Source organism: Urtica dioica, chromosome 3 (assembly GCF_054948205.1).
Source record: "Urtica dioica subsp. dioica isolate 48M chromosome 3, U.dioica_male_clone48M_v1_H2, whole genome shotgun sequence".
NCBI classification, from domain to species: domain Eukaryota; kingdom Viridiplantae; phylum Streptophyta; class Magnoliopsida; order Rosales; family Urticaceae; genus Urtica; species Urtica dioica.
The window spans coordinates 14,970,658-14,987,162 of record NC_142758.1 but is presented as its reverse complement, the minus strand read 5'-3'; the positions used below and the strand labels follow the sequence as shown (position 1 = coordinate 14,987,162).

General features: G+C 38.6%; 1 protein-coding gene across 1 annotated transcript; it reads right to left on the bottom strand.

Annotated features, from left to right (window-relative positions):
* Nucleotides 1–14,282: 14,282 nt before the first annotated feature.
* TEM1 (AP2/B3 transcription factor family protein) lies at nucleotides 14,283–15,929 on the bottom strand. Its single transcript, XM_089609280.1, has one exon. The coding sequence runs from the start codon at nucleotides 15,796–15,798 to the stop codon at nucleotides 14,686–14,688; it is 1,113 nt and encodes a 370-aa protein (XP_089465406.1). The 5' UTR covers nucleotides 15,799–15,929; the 3' UTR covers nucleotides 14,283–14,685.
* Nucleotides 15,930–16,505: the final 576 nt, after the last annotated feature.

The following is a 16,505-nucleotide window of genomic DNA, read 5'->3' as shown; positions in this document are numbered from 1 at the left end:
CAAGACCTCCCCTCGGCGGATTGTTTTTCAAAGTCAATCTTTTGGACTAAGTGGTTGGTTACACACTTAGACTCAATCCCTAGTAATCCTCCCTCGAGGTCCTGCGAAAGGATGTGAGTGATCAAACAAATTTAAAAGGTGGCTGGTCAAAATTGGTGTATTGACATCTTGGCTAAGCATTAATGATGTGTCATTTACTTATAAATGGAGATTTTTTGCGGCCTTCCCTCGAAGGAGTAAATTATCATTTGGTTTATAACACCTTTGGATTTTATAAAAGTCTTAAAGAAACTTAAATCCTAAACCAAAGACTAATCATAAACTTGTTTCAACTTATATAGGCAATATGTCTCTCAACCTTCTCACGTTCATCCTTTCCTTGAACAAACTCGAAAACAAAAACTGTGTAGATTCGAAACATAACCTCGACATAATCCTTACCAAGCACAAATGGGTATTCACCACCCCGTGTCCTCCTCTGACGAATAATGATTCAACTCAAGAGGACAAAGACGCCTTGGTGGCCTGGCTCTGCTCCGATGAGATTGTGAGGTGCTATATCTTAGCATCAATTAACAATGTGTTGCAACAACAACATCGTGACATCGAGACTGCCGCCGACATGCTCACCAATCTCCATGAGATGTTTGGAGGGCAAAAGTGTCAAGCAAGACAAAAAGCAGTCCGACAGTTTATGAACTGTCGCATGAAGGCTGGGACTCCTGTTGGAGACTTTATGATATTGATCATTAGTCATCTGAGTAAAATGGAAATCCTAGGATCTGAGATTGATGGGAAGAATGTCATAGATGTGATCTTAGAAACTCTTCCCGCATCTCTTGATACCTCCAAGATGAAGTACTCCATTAACAAGCTAGAGTACACTGTTACCAAGCTTATGGAGGAACTTCACACTGCTGTAGGTCTCACTAAGAGAAAGAGGAATAAAGGAGAGGCACATGCTACTGAGCACAAAGCCTCCACCTCTGGAACTGAGAAGAGACTTCACAAGGCCGATAAAAAGAACTGTCCTGCCTATCTCAAAGCAAAGGAACATAGTATTGTACTAGTTACCGAAGCATGCTTAGTAGCTAATAATGTATCAACGTGGATTCTTGACTCCGCTGCTACTAACCATATTTGTTGTTCCTTGAATGGTTTCAAGAAAACCAAAAACTTAGAAGAAGGCGAATTCTGTTTCAAATGGGGTGATGGGAGCTTGGTGTCTACGAAGGCTGTGGGATCCGTGACGCTGTCTTTTGAAGACCGCACTATAAACTTGAATAATGTTTATTTTGTTCCTACCTTTGGGAAGAACTTAATATCCGTTGCTCGTCTTCTTGAGCAAAATTATTGTTTAAAGTTCATTAAGTATGGAATTCGTATTTCGTTTCCTGATAATTCTTTTGTCACTGATGCATGTATGAAGAATGCTCTTTTTTACATTTATCCCACTCAACCTTCACTTTTAGACACCGAAATAGATAATGATCTAATTAGGGAGCCTAAGAGGATCAAACTTTATGAATCCTCCGATCTAACAAAATCAACACACCTATGGCACTTAAGACTTGGTCACATCAGTCTAGATATGATTAAGAGACTTGTGAGGGACGGTCCACTCCAAGCCTCTACAATAGGTTCACTACCTACTTGTGGATCCTGCATAGAAGGAAAAATGACTAAGCGACCTTTCTCCGATATGGGTCGAAGAGCCACTGAGTTGCTGGAACTAATACATCCTGATGTATGTGGTACGCTCAGCCAACATGCACGTGGAGGATACGAATACTTCGTTACCTTCACCGATGATTACTCGCGATATGGTTTTGTCTATTTGCTCAAACACAAATTCGAGACCTTTAACGTATTTAAGGTCTTTAGGGCTTTAGTGGAAAAGCAAACTGGCAAAGTGATCAAAACACTTCGATCTGATCGAGGTGGTGAGTATATGTCTGGAGAGTTCGATGACTTTCTTAAAGAAGAAGGAATCGCTTCTCAGCTTACCGCACCTGGCACACCTCAACAAAACGGAGTGTCAGAGAGAAGGAACCGAACTCTTATGGAGATGGTTAGATCAATGATGAGTTACTCATCACTCCCTCCTTCCTTTTGGGGATATGCCCTCGAAACAGCCGCTTACATTCTGAACCAAGTTCCGTCTAAAACGGTTCCTGGTACTCCTTATGAACGATGGACTGGCCGTAAAGTAAATCTGGGTCACATCCGAATTTGGGGTTGCCCTGCACAGGTGCTAAGGCAAAAGACTAGCAAGTTGGATAGTAGGTCAGAATTGTGCTTGTTTGTGGGATATCCAAAGGAAACCAAGGGTTTCATCTTCTATAGTTCTCGAGGACGATAAGACTTTCGTTAGCACGAATGCTCGTTTCCTTGAGGAGGACTTTTTGAAAGATGCAAAACCTAGAAGCAAAATTGTGCTTGAAGAAAAGTTGGGTGAGGAAGCTTCTACCTCATCTGTAAGAACTGTTCTTACCCCAACTGAAACACAACCTAACTCATCAGAATCTCGTCAAGTAGTACTTCGACGTAGTGGAGGGCTACTCATAAGCCTGACAGGTACATGTCTTATGGAGACTCTCTCGTAGCCGTCTCTGACATGGATGATCCTGTTTCCTATAGCCAAGCGATGGCTTGTTCTGAATCAAACCTTTGGCTTGACGCCATGAAAGCTGAGATGCACTCGATGTATGTCAACAAAGTCTGGAAACTTGTAGACCTTCCTGAAGGGATTAAACCCGTAGGGTGTAAGTGGATATACAAGAAGAAAATGGGTCCTGATGGGAACGTCGAGACGTTCAAAGCACGACTTGTGGTGAAGGGTTATACCCAACAAGAAGGGATTGACTATGAAGAAACCTTCTCGCCAGTCGCGATGCTTAAATCCATCCGCATACTCCTATCCATAGCTGCAGCTCTCGACTATGAGATCTGGCAAATGGATGTCAAGACAGCCTTCCTGAATGGCAATCTTGACGAGCGCATTTACATGGCTCAACCAGACGGTTTCGTGGAAGAAGGTCAAGAGACCAAGGTTTGTGAGTTGCTTAAGTCCATTTATGGATTAAAGCAAGCATCTAGGTCATGGAATATTAGATTCGATGAAACTGTAAAGAGCTTCGGCTTTGAACAGTCAATAGATGAGCCTTGTGTTTACAAGTTAATACACGAAGGCAAAGTTGTATTTCTGGTACTATATGTCGATGATATACTACTCATTGGTAATGACGTGGGTAAGTTATCTGAGGTTAAGGTCTGGCTGGCAAAGCAATTCGATATGAAGGATCTAGGAGAAGCCGCGTACATTCTGGGGATCCAAATCTTTTGAGATAGGAAAAACCGGACCCTGTCATTCTCTCAAGCATCTTATATTGATAAGGTAATTGATCGCTTCTCGATGCAAGACTCCAAGAAGGGCCAAATACCCTTTAGGCATGGAATCTCACTCTCTAAGGACCAGTCTCCCAAGACTGCACAAGAGATTAAAGACGTGAGGAAAATTCCTTACGCCTCTTCCGTAGGAAGCCTCGTGTATGCTATGCTTTGCACTATACCTGATATATGTTTCGCCGTTGGCGTAGTTAGCCGTTTCCAATCCAACCCTGGACCCGAGCACTGGATTTATGTTAAGCATGTTCTCAAGTATCTTCGAAGAACTAGGAACTTGATGCTTACATATTCAGGTACTGACCTGACTATGACGGGATATACCGACTCCGATTTTCAAGCGGATGAGGATTCCAGGAAATCCACTTCGGGATCTGTGTTCATCCTTAATAGTGGAGCTATTGTGTGGAGGAGTATTAAGCAATCTTGCATTGCTGACTCCACAATGGAAGCAGAATATGTGGCTGCTTGTGAAGCATCCAAAGAGGCTGTATGGCTTAGAAAATTCCTTAAGTATTTGGAAGTTGTTCCAAACGTCGACGAGCTCATGACCCTTTATTGTGATAATAGTGGGGCTGTCGCTAACTCAAAGGAACCTCGAAGCCATAAGCGCTCTAAACATATTGAGAGGAAATACCATTTGATTCGAGAGATCGTGCAGCGCAGAGACGTGGAAGTGAAGAAGATCTCAACGGTGGACAACCTAGCAGATCCATTCACAAAGGCCCTAGCGAACAAGGTCTTCGACCAACATCGAGATGGATTAGGCATGAAGGACTACACACATCTTCTTTGAGTCAAGTGGGAGTTTGTTGTCAATGGTGCCCACAAGAAGAGTTGTAATCCTTATATTGTACATTTGATGTAATAAAGTCTCATGAAGACTCTTGCTTGTAATTGCTTATTCTTTAATAAAAAGTTGAAACGTTCATTCATTCTTCCGTGTCTGTTTAAAGCTTTATGATAAAACATTAGTCTTTAGTCCATAAACAAACTAAACAACTTGCGAAGAGACAAATGTAGATTTGCATGAACAAACTCTTCGTAGTTTGCTTAAAACGATATATTCGCAATCTAAGGGTCAAAGGACTATTGACCTCAGTAAGATTGTTAGAAGAATCTATGATGTCTGGTTATGAGGCATTGAGAGTTGGAGACGCTATAGTTCTTCTAGGTATCTTTCGAAGGTACTGAATTGACCTGTGCACTTTTAGAGACAAGATAAGAACAAACCATTTAACCTCTTATGTCTCGAAGTCACTACGTATGAATTGCATCGTGCTTACCTTAATCCTGAATTGAGACATGCCATTTCACAACTTACGTATTCTCATTTGAGAAAGTTAGAGTTCGGACTCACTATGTGATTCCGAACAAGGCCTATTGGTGAAGTACTAAGTTGTGAGAATGTCATGAGTAACTTTGTGAAGTTCTCATAGATATGGAATTCATGTACAAGATTGCTTAAATGCAATGTATATCACCTCATGCTTTGTTCCTTGGTGTGTGAATTAATGAACTGGCCAGTGTCCAAATTGAGTCTTGACTCTTTTGGATGAAACAATGTGACTTGTTAGCTCCTCGTCAATACATTGTTTCTAACTTATTCACAAGCGACAAAGGAGTTGAGGAAATAACAGCTAGAAGGGTAAAATGGTAATTTTGTAAATCCCGACTAGCTGATGATATTCATGAAGGGTAAACACTGATAATATTCTGTGGATCCACTCATTACAATTAGGTTGAATTCTTGAGTAGAAAATAAATTCATTTGAACCGAGAGATTTTCAGTGTCAACTCTTTAGTGGAGTCAGTTGACATTAAGCTAAACTTGGAAAAGGTTTGTGAACTTTTGAGTCCAAGTATTTAGCTCAAGCTTTGTTCATTTGGATCCATGAGGTCACTGTCACGAATCACATCGAGTAGGAATAGTTAAACTGGAAGCTAAGTCAAAACAAGAACGAAAATAGTCAAAAGGGTTTTTTTTGTATTTTGAGACATAGGATGAAATGAATGTCAATAAATTTTTTGACAAGGTCATTTGATGACTCAATAACACTCGGCCATGACTTGATCATTGGGCCTTGTGAATTAATTTCATTTCATAAGAATTTTATTGAAAATTCTTAATTGGCCTTTTTCATGTTGTCGTGAACAAATGAAGAAGCTTCTAGAAGCTCCTTCTAGAGTTGAAATGGGCGCCTACTACCCAAGAGAAAGAGAGAATATTTTGTGCATAAATGTATCTAGATACTTGCCAAAAGAAAAAGAGGAAACAAATCTCCTCCAAAGAGGAAAGCATAGGGGCGGCCAAGTAGAGTCATGGCAAGGCAAGGAACAAAAAAGGAAACAAATCCAAGCCTTCTAGAAGACTGCCTTGGCCGAGTATCTCATAGAGGAAAAGAGGAAATTGGCTCATGAATATGTGATATACTATAGAAGAGGAAACTACCTTATTTAAGGTGAGACCTCTCCTGTAAATAGGAGCCTCATTCTTCTCATTTTTCTCAGTCCACATAAGTTAGAGATTGAGAGCCTCTCTCTCTAGACCTTGTGGCCGCCCCTCTCCTCTTTCTCTCTATTCAATTTCGTTTTTATTGTTTTGGCACCTAGGTCCTCATTTGACCTAGAGTTTAGCTCTTCGACTTCAAGACTCGTTCTTAAGTCGTAGTGTTCAAAAGTGCCCACACACTAATTCCTTTTATTTCGAGTGATTTAGTGATAGAAACTTTCGTGGTTGCTCGAGTTGCCGAGGAAAGAAAGAGAGACGTGTTGCGAGGGAGACGAACGTTTTCAACCTTCCGAAGGCTCATCAACGTTCAAGCTTCTGAAGAGGTTAGTAAATTTATTATGCCCATATTAGTTTTATTTACATGTGTTTGCACTTTGTCTAGGTTAGTAAAAACTGTTTTACTTGAAAAAGAAATTTTTTAAAATTCCGCCGCTTAACGAAGCGTTAAACTTTTTCTTAAACCCTAGATCAATTCCAACAATGAGGGCAACTATTAGCCTGATAACTGGGTATAGGAACACTGATATTTCGTCATGAACTTCAAGAATGTTCATTGGTTCACATTTCGGATCGACATCGAGGCATGGACCATTACCGTCCTCGATTGCCAAAAGGATCTCATGCAGTCGCCGATTAATTAAAAGGACTTTACGGAGATGATGGAGGTACGTAAAATGTTATTCACAATTATTGGGCTTATTTGTGGTTAATTAAATTATAAGGGTTATTTATCATTGTTAAAATGTTTATTATTCAGACTTGGAGTCGATTATTTGCTAGGATTGTGGCCATAGGTGGTTTCTTCAAGAACCATCGCATGTCTTACCGGGAGAGTGAGCACGGTGAAATTAAGTTCACATACCCGACATGGCTAGTCGATCAAAATGTCCCACAATGTGCATACATGTAAACATGTTTACATTTTTTTACAAGTTATTTTAAAAAAAGTTTTTTTGACAAGTTAATTTAACTTTTTTTGGACAAGTTTTTTTACAAGTTTGTTTTTATTGACAAGTTATTTTACAAGTTTGTTTTTTTTTTTACAAGTTATGTTATTCAACTTTTTTTTGAAATTTTTTTTAACAAGTTTGTTTTTTTTGACAAGTTTGTCAATTTTATTACAACTTTTTGTGTTGTAAAAAAAATTTGACAAGTTAATTGAACTTTTTTTTTGACAATTTTTTTTACAAGTTTGGTTTTTTTGACAAGTTATTTTATTCAACTTTTTGTTGACGAGTCTTTTTACAAGTTTGTTTTTTTTTTCAAGTCTTTTTTCAGACAAGTTTGACATATTCTTTTACTTATTTTTGTGTTGTAGCGGTGATTGCGGGATGTTCGCAGTGAAGTATGTCGAGCACATAGTACAGAACGAATCATTTGACACTCTTCAAAGTGTCAATATGAGAACGTTCAGGAAGAAATGGTGCGTGGACTTATTCTACAACCACCTTATCCCGTGAGTTTGTATTTTCAGATGTTTTTTTTTTTAAATCTTTTTGGTTTTGTATGTAATAGTACCTTATATACATGTTATCGAGATGGTTTATTGACTATTGACTTTGACCCCCTATCTTTTTGGTTTTTTATTTTCTGGAACTTGGTAATATTAAGAAATAGACATTTCTTCTCCAAATCATCATTCCCTATACAAAGACTAGATCAATATTTAAGGAAAGCCCGTCACACACCAAACAAAAAAAAAATCACAAATTTCACACAAAAAAAAAACAAAAAATTAGAAAAATAGCCAACTTAAACGTTTGATATTGCTAAATAGCCAAGGTTTGGTAAATATTAAGTAAATAGCCATAAATGATGACGTGGCTTAATATGGCAGTGGCTATTTACTTGATATTTACGTTTGTAAATATATAAAAATGGCTATTTACATACTATTTACAAAACCTTGGCTATTTAGCAATTCTCAACGTTTAAGTTGGCTATTTTGCTAAATTACCAAAAAAAAAAAAACAAAAACAAAAAGAAAAACAAAAAAAGGGTTTAGAACTCGAGAAGATTTGTGGACGAAAACGAGTCTTGAGAAGAGTGAGTCCAACATTTAGCTCTTTCGCGGCTTTTGTTATGGGCATGTAATAGTAAAGAGAGAGAAGTTCTCGGGTCAACAACTTTGAGGCACCACCACAGTTATTACTATCGTCCCAAACGTTAGAGCCACCGCTACTACTTCCCTTGCAATACAAAAATTCATGATCTGCACTACGAAATTTATGATGTGATGAGAAATAGATAATTAACCTCGAAACTTAATGCTTTCCAGAGTTGAATCGAAAAAAAAGGTCCATGAGACGGATGCCACTCCATTAGAGGAGTCATATCGAGCAAGGCCAATTCGTACTGTGTGTTTGACTTTGACCAGCTATACATAGTAATTTACTATTATTATGAAGAAAGAAATTAAAGTAGAAGTATCAAGCGAATGGGCTGTCTTCAACAAATACTCTTATATATATATACACACACATAATAATAAATGTTAAAGTTTTAAACTTAAAAATAAAAATGATACCACGTCTAAAGTTTTAATCCCTCCAAGTGCATGTTTTTCTGTTATGTCCCCTACCACCACATTTCCCGTATTTTCGCTGGATAACAACCTTTTCGCCTTGAGATGGGTATCGATTAATCCTTCTTCTTTCTTGTTTACTTTTCTTCGGTCGACGGGCTTGCTTCTTTTCAACGGGTTCCGAAACTTTCATGTTTTTTTTATCTCATCCGGGACATCCCTCTGATCTTCATTGCCAACCGGGTATATGGCTTCCTTGTACATTTCAATCCATGTCTTCTTCAAATAAAAGTCACTGCATAACGAGTACACGTCCACACTTTGATGTTTGACTGCTGCGATGGAATGCTCGCACGAGATATTCAATTGGTGTGGTAGTCCACAAGTGCATATCTTCGCCATAAGGTCTACATCGAAATCACCTCTTGCGTCTTTGACATGACATTCATATAGACCAAGCCCGTATGCATTGACAAACTGTGCCTTATTATTTAGCTGTGCGAGATCATTTTGCCACGTTGGTGTCAATTTTATGTTCAACTTGTGCACTATCTCTTCTCGATCAAAAAACTAAGTTTGGAGTATGACTCGAATAAACTCGAGCAACGTCGTAATGGGAAACGTCCTAGTATTCCTTGTTTTGTTGTTGAAGCTTTCTACGTTGTTGCTCGTCATTAGTCGTACCTATATAAAAATAGCGATGTTTATATAATCAACGACATTGAAATTCAGTACAAAAGAAGTTCTAGACTTTTATCATTTTCCAGGAAAGAAAGCTCTGGCCCACCGATCGACACCATTTTCTTCGAGATACTTTTGCCATCTCGACATCTTTCCGTCTCAACTGTCTAAAATTAGCTTCGAATGCGGTTTTACTGAAGGCGTAAGCAGCATCGTACAGTCCAAACAATGATCTGTCTTGAACTTGTGTTGGACATTCAGTTGTAAATGATGGTAACATGCTCCGTGAGAGATACCAGGAAACATAACCTCGACACCATGTATGATGCTAACGTGATGATCAGATATGAACACCAAATTATGTATGTCTTCACCGATAACTTCTCGCAATCTTCTAAAAAACCAAATCCAAGAAGCATGACACTCGATATCTACAACTCCAAATGCAAGTGGATATAATTGTGAATTCCCATCCATTGCAATTGCGCAAAGCAATTGTTCGCCGTATTTTGTCTTCAGAAATGCACCGTCCAATGATATGACCGGCCGACATGCTTTGAAGCCTTTACGGTACGCCCCTATAGAAAAGAAAGCATACTTGAATTTGTCACCAAAGTCTGTTAATGTCCCAAGATTCTCTAGCTTCAACATGCACAGTCAAGACGGTAACTTTTGGTAGGATTGTTCCGGTGTACCCCGCACGTACCCAATAGCTTTCTCTTTGGATCTCCAAGATTTCAGATACGATATGTTTACACCCCATCATGTCTTCACTTCTTCCCTGACGTTATGCACCGAATACTCCGCCATAGAGTGAATTGAGTACTTGTCTTTAAATACGTGACCGATGACCCATGGTGCAGCTCTTTGATGGCCCTCTGTTCGAACAACATGCGCACATGAGTGTTTACCCTCGTACGACGTAATCTCCCACATCTCAAACCACTGCACGACACCCCTCAACCTCCATGTGCATTTCTCGTCTTTGCATAGAACATATCATCTCTTTTTCGAAGAATATTTCACTCTAAGTTCGAAATTATTTTTCAACGCGTATAGGTGGATATGTTTCTTCAATTCAAATTTGTTTTCAAACTGATGCCCAATATATATTTCTTCTGAGCTACCTGTTACTTTCAAAGGTTAGTTAAACAATAACTTAACAGATTATACTGAAAATTTAAATCCACTTTAATTACATGTAGAAGAATGACTTGGATAATGACTCGGTTCTTCCTTCACAACATCATCGGCGTAAACTCGGGTGCTTTCCATGAATAAGGAACGATAGGTGATCCGATCATCGGAGGCTCATGCTACATTGACCCGATGGTTCACAATGACCTGTTGGTATTGTAAACGTTTCCACAAACTCTTCATATTCTTCTGGACTGGCGAATTCTTCAAATTCTTCACCTCTACCATTGTTATCTCCATCATATCTGTCACTATTCTCTTCATCACCTTCACCACCTTCGTTTTCATCACCTTCGCCACCTTCGTATTCATCACCTTCGTCACTATTGTGTCCATCATATTCGTCACTGTTGTGATTACAATCTCTATCACGCCTATATACTTCGTCACCGTTTTCGGCACCCCTGTACTCGTTAAACAAGTCATCGTCACAACCACCGTCTTTGTTTTCAATTATAGGATCATTTTGTCGATCCTCGATAATAAGAGTATTCCGTCTCTTCTTCGGTTCATTGTGAGACACCATTCCAACTTCCACATCTTTCCCTTTACATACTCCTCGATACGCAATAGGCGCAATGATCTGTTTCGGTGCCAAACTTACACAAAGTGGAAATCTATTACGATATTTATGCTTCATAAAATACGAAACATCACAATTGTCTTTCAAAACGGCAGGACCCAGTGGAATTGTATCGATTGTGTATGGGACTTCGAGTTTTAAGTCGAACGCGAATCTTTCTAACTCGAGCTTCTCGTATAAAAGTTGTACTAACTCCGTGTACGTTACCTCTTTCGGAACTTCGAATGCACGCGTATCTACATTGGTGAACATCCATAGGTGTCCTTCCTTCTACCTAGTGCCGTTAACCATGACAAAAACTGCAAAAAAAAACAGTTAAACTATGCAATATTAGCTTATCTATCGTACAACATCGTACATCGTTGCATCGTACAGCATCGTACAGACCGTAATTTTTTATTTTTTATAATCAAATTTCATCGTACAAAAAAGTTAAATGTCACCCTACCATATCATATACAATCGTACAAAAAAGTTAAAACTTAGATTTTGGACTATGTTTTCAGATCTGATCGATTTTTATTGCTACATTCTATCATAGACAATCATAAACTTTGTAAAAATGATTAAGTTAGTAATCTTACCCATGATTCTTTTGAAATCCGCTTAAGTAGAGAGGATTTGAGTGGATTTGAGTGTGGGAGAGAAGATTGAAATGATAAAAATGAAGAGTGAGAAATGTATAGAGTTCAGAAGGGTATTTTTATCCGATTTTGGATCAAAAGTTCATTTTTAGATTTGATTGGATGTAAAACCTTCCGATTACTAGATGTACATCTGGTAATTTTCAAGTACTTCTTGTACATGGTGGATATTCAACTTATAGATTAGTTGCATATTGAAATTATTTTTTCTTGGAATTCATATCTACAACTTTTGATTTAAGACTCTTAATCCCTAAAACAATTATTCCATTCACATATTCAACAGAAAAATGCACGTATTTAAATTTTGCATAAGCTCTAAGTATTTCAACCGCATCCGTAAGATATATATATTTTTTTCTAGGTATGAAATAATTACTACTTTTGTAAATACATAATAAAAACTAGTTGTACGTTTCAAAATATGTAACTTTTCGTTGAAAATAACATTGAGTTCTAGAGGGGCTAAAATATCAAAATGTAAAAGCCCGGGCGCCGGGTAGGTTAGAACAAAATAAAGAATAAAGTTTAATCGCCTTTAATAAGATCAGCAGATACCAGAGCAAATGGCGATGGAGAAAATAATTAACTATATTGTATATATAAAGAAAAAGGATGTTTCAAATAACTATGTAATCGATAATAAGTTAAGTTAACTTATCAACTATCGACTACATGCATTTTGATTTTATGTTTTAATTTCACATTCACATTTCAGATTCTTTTTTTGTCATCTATGCTGAGCCTCTATTATTAATCTAAAAGTTTACTTGAAGACGGTAAACTAAAAAATTAAAATGTGTATTACTTTTAACTTTTATTGTATGTGGATTCCACTATACCTAGATATTTTTTTCATAGCTGATATTTTTCTAAGTTCTAACTAGGTTAATTGAGAAGTCAGACAAAGTGACTTGAAAGTAAGAGCTTAAACAATGCAAAAATATTTCGAAGGAATATTATCCATGATGGGAGATCTATTATATGACCGGCCATATTACAACAACAATCAGATGATTTCCTTAGGAAAAAAAAAAAGAAACTCAACAATCAGAAGGTTAAATTCGAATTTTTTTTTAAGAAAAAAAAAAGTGTTACATTCACCGATTCACGTATCAGGATCTTTATATAAAATCTATTTAATTAAATTTGAACGAGCCCAATCCATTTAATTAAACTATCCGAATTTTTTAACCGTTCAATCGAAATGATTATTTTAATAGAGTAATGGTATATGTTAGTAGAATAACTTTATTATTATCTGTAATTTTTTTAGGACGTAAAAAGATAAATATGCCTGTATTATTTTGTTCCATTTTGGTATAATTCAACCGTACCGCAAAATTAAAGTAGTAGGCACAGATCTAATACACATGTATAGAAGTATGCAAATCCCATTCTATACTATAAGACAACGATGTACTATCACTCAATGGGATCTTTGATGATCCGTGTAAATCACAAAAATCTGAATTTTATATGTATATTATACATTTTGCCGATTATTTTGGTGAGTATATTCTCTCTCTCTCTCTCTCTCTCTCTCTCTCTCTCTCTCTCTCATATATATATATATATATGTATGTATATTACCTATATAAATTTATATAGAAATATGTGTGAGCGATGATACAGAAAAAGCTTTAAGTACATGAATCAAACAAGGCTATATTATCGATTGACAGTATTTCCTTAAAATATTTATGTCTTCTTCAACGTATTTGTTTCACCTCTTGGTGGTGTTTAATTTTTTTTTTTTAATTGCGTGGTCGTACAGAAGCTTACAACGGCAAATATTTTAGTGTCATTATTTTTTTATCAAGCGCGCGCGCACACACACTCACCAATATATTAATCGTCATGCTATCATTACACATATATTCGCTGCATTATACATACATATACATACACATATTCGCTGCATTATACTTGTTCGTATAAGAGATATATTATATACCAAGTCTCTTTATTTAATACAGTTATTTATACATATATATATATATATATATATATATATATCATATATTGAAACTAAAACGTTTAGCTTATAAAACTTTTTAAAATAATAATAACATAAAATAACAGAAACAAAATAAGAAACGAGAAGGAAGTTGCTTATGAATATTCCTTTCTATCCTCAGCTAGTTGTTTGAATATAATAATGTAAACCAGGAAGCCGAGATCTATGGATGAATTAGCTTAATCAGCTACGAATCCACCCAATAGGTTATTGTATTAAAAAAAAAATCTAGATCATCACAACCACTGTGTATTCTAAAACCCCCGTGGTTTTGATAAATTGGACTCAATTGTATTATAATAAGAGAGTATTACGTGGTTCACGGTAGGCCAAAAGTGAGGAACAGAACACCAAAACACGTAATGAGAGAAAGAAAAAACGAAAGTGTTTATTTAAATAAAGAAAGATTGTAGTAGTACATATGCAACTTGATATTGGCCTTCTTATTGGACAAAGACGTAAGCCAATCAGGAGCGAGTATTTCTAAGAGCCACTTTCTTTCTCTCTCTCCAACTCGCTCTCATGTGCGCTATAGTTTGTCAACATAGAGATATTTTGGGAAAGTAACAACACCCACAAAAGCACAAACCAACAAAAACTTCCCAATTGCACGCAAGTGTTGCATATATACAAACTCACAAATACAACGCAATTATATTATATCACACACACCTACGTACAAATATATACATGTATTATTGAAACACAAGAGAAAATAATTTGACAGTTATCCATTCTCATTAAAAGTTTGAAAATTAAATTATATATATATAAAAAAACAACAGAAACTATGTCACAGTCAAAATTCTTTTTACTGTTTTGCTTTCTCTTTCCTTTTTTGTCACATAAATACATAATATACAATTCACAGTGGTTTTTTCTTTTTCCTTTTCCTGTTGGCCAACTTGCAACCTCTACATACACCTCCATCGTCATCATCTTCGTCATCCTATGATCTCCTTACACTTTATTTTTCCACCTTTCACAAACCGCCAAAAAAAAAAAAAACTTACAAAAAATAAAATAAAAAATTTAATACAAATTCTTTTTTTTTTTTTTTTCCTTTCTTATTTCCTAAAAAATATCCCTTAGGGTTTAGTTTCTGTTTCGTGAATGACATCACAAAGCTCCGATGATCATCATCCTCGGCTTCTTACTGCAACACTCCATCTCCAAGAGCTCGAATCTCTCGTCCCTGAGCCTCTTATTGAATTCTCCGGAGGCGGCGGCGACGGTGGGGATGTTGAAGATATTGACGCCAAAGAGTCTCACCATCTGCACCGGCCGTACGGAAGCGGCGGAGACCGTGGCGGTGACCGGAGACTCCCTGGGCTTCCAGTCGATGTAGAGCTGGCGGTCGGTGCCGGCGACGGCGGAAGAAGATCTCTGGAAGCAGACAATGTCGCCGGCTTTCAAGCCCTTCTCCTTGACGAAGCGGGACCATCCTTTGGTGAGGACGTAGCTCTGGCTGCTGTTCCAGTAGGAGTAGCGAAAGCGCCAGACTTTCCCACCGGAGACGTCCTCGAAGTTGAGCAGCACGCCCTTGGCCGCGGCGTCGTTTTCGGCTCGGCCGAGAGGGAAGTGCTTCTCGGCGTGCTGCTTCGGGATCACGAGGCGGTTGAGCTTGCCGACGTCGCTGGGCGTGACGGCCTTCTCGAAGAGCTGCTCTCGGGAGCGAGCCGAGGGGTCGGCGCCGGGGAGGAGGCGGCGCGCTTCGGCTCCGGCGGCGGAGTTGGAGCCGGAGCGTCGGCTTTGGGTGAGCTCGTCGGCGTAGGTGTGCTTCCGCAGCATGTCGACGATCTCGGCCTTGGAGTGGGAGCCGAGGAAGGCGATCTCGTCGTTTTCGTCGGAGAGGGGCTTGAAGTTGGTGACGGCGTCGCGGCCGCGGAACCTCTGGGCTGCGACGTCGTAGGCGCGTGCGGCGTCGTCCTCCTCGTTGAAGGTGCCGAGCCACACGCGCTGGTGCTTCTCGTAAATCTGGGCCCCCCACCGCCCGTTTGGCTGTGGCACCACGCCCTTATATTTAGACGACGGAAGCTTCCGAGACTCCGCGGAAGCTTCCGCCGCCAGGCTGACGTGGATCTCAGCCGAGTCCACCACCACGCTGCTCGCTCCGCTCCCCACGCGGCTCAGCGGCTTCGACGGAAACCCCTTCGTCGGCGGCGGTGGCGAGCGGGAGAGCGAGAGTATGGAATCTGTTGTCGTGCTCTCGTCCGTTGAGTTTGACTCCATTTGCTTCTTTTAGAGAGAGAGAGAGAGAGAGAGAGAGAGAGGACTGCGATATTGTTTGTTGTGTTGGTTTTGATAATGGGATAGTATGAATTGAAGGAATGGGAGATGTGTATACTATATATATATATAGGAGGTGGATGTGGGGGGTTTATTAGTTGATAATATTTGAATGGAATATTGTATTGTGTGTGTGTACGTATGTAAATGGATAGATAAATACAAATATAGTAATTGTTGATTTTAACGAAATAGGTGTGTTGGAAATATGGGGATGTGGGCGTGGTGGGTCAAACCAAGAAAGAGAGAGAGAGAGAGAGATGGTAAGGTATTAGGAAGATTCATCGGTGGTGAGAGAGAGGGATAGCGATGAAAATATGAAAAATAAGAAATTAAATTGAAACATATACAAAAATGCTATGTGGAATCGTGGATATAGAGAAGCTGATAAAGCTAAGTAATATAGACCCACCCCTAGGGACTAGGAAAGTAAAAAAGAAAAGAATAAAAAAAGGAAAGGAAAAGTGGGAAAATATATATATATATATATATATATAATCAGCTCAGCTCCTCACTCTCCCATACACACAAACACAACATAACAGTGAAGAAGTGTATGAATGTATGTGTGGGGGTGTGGGGTGGCGTATGTGGTGTGGGACCCGCCGAAGCAAGTTGATGGGGTTCACATGATTGTGGACCTTGTCTTA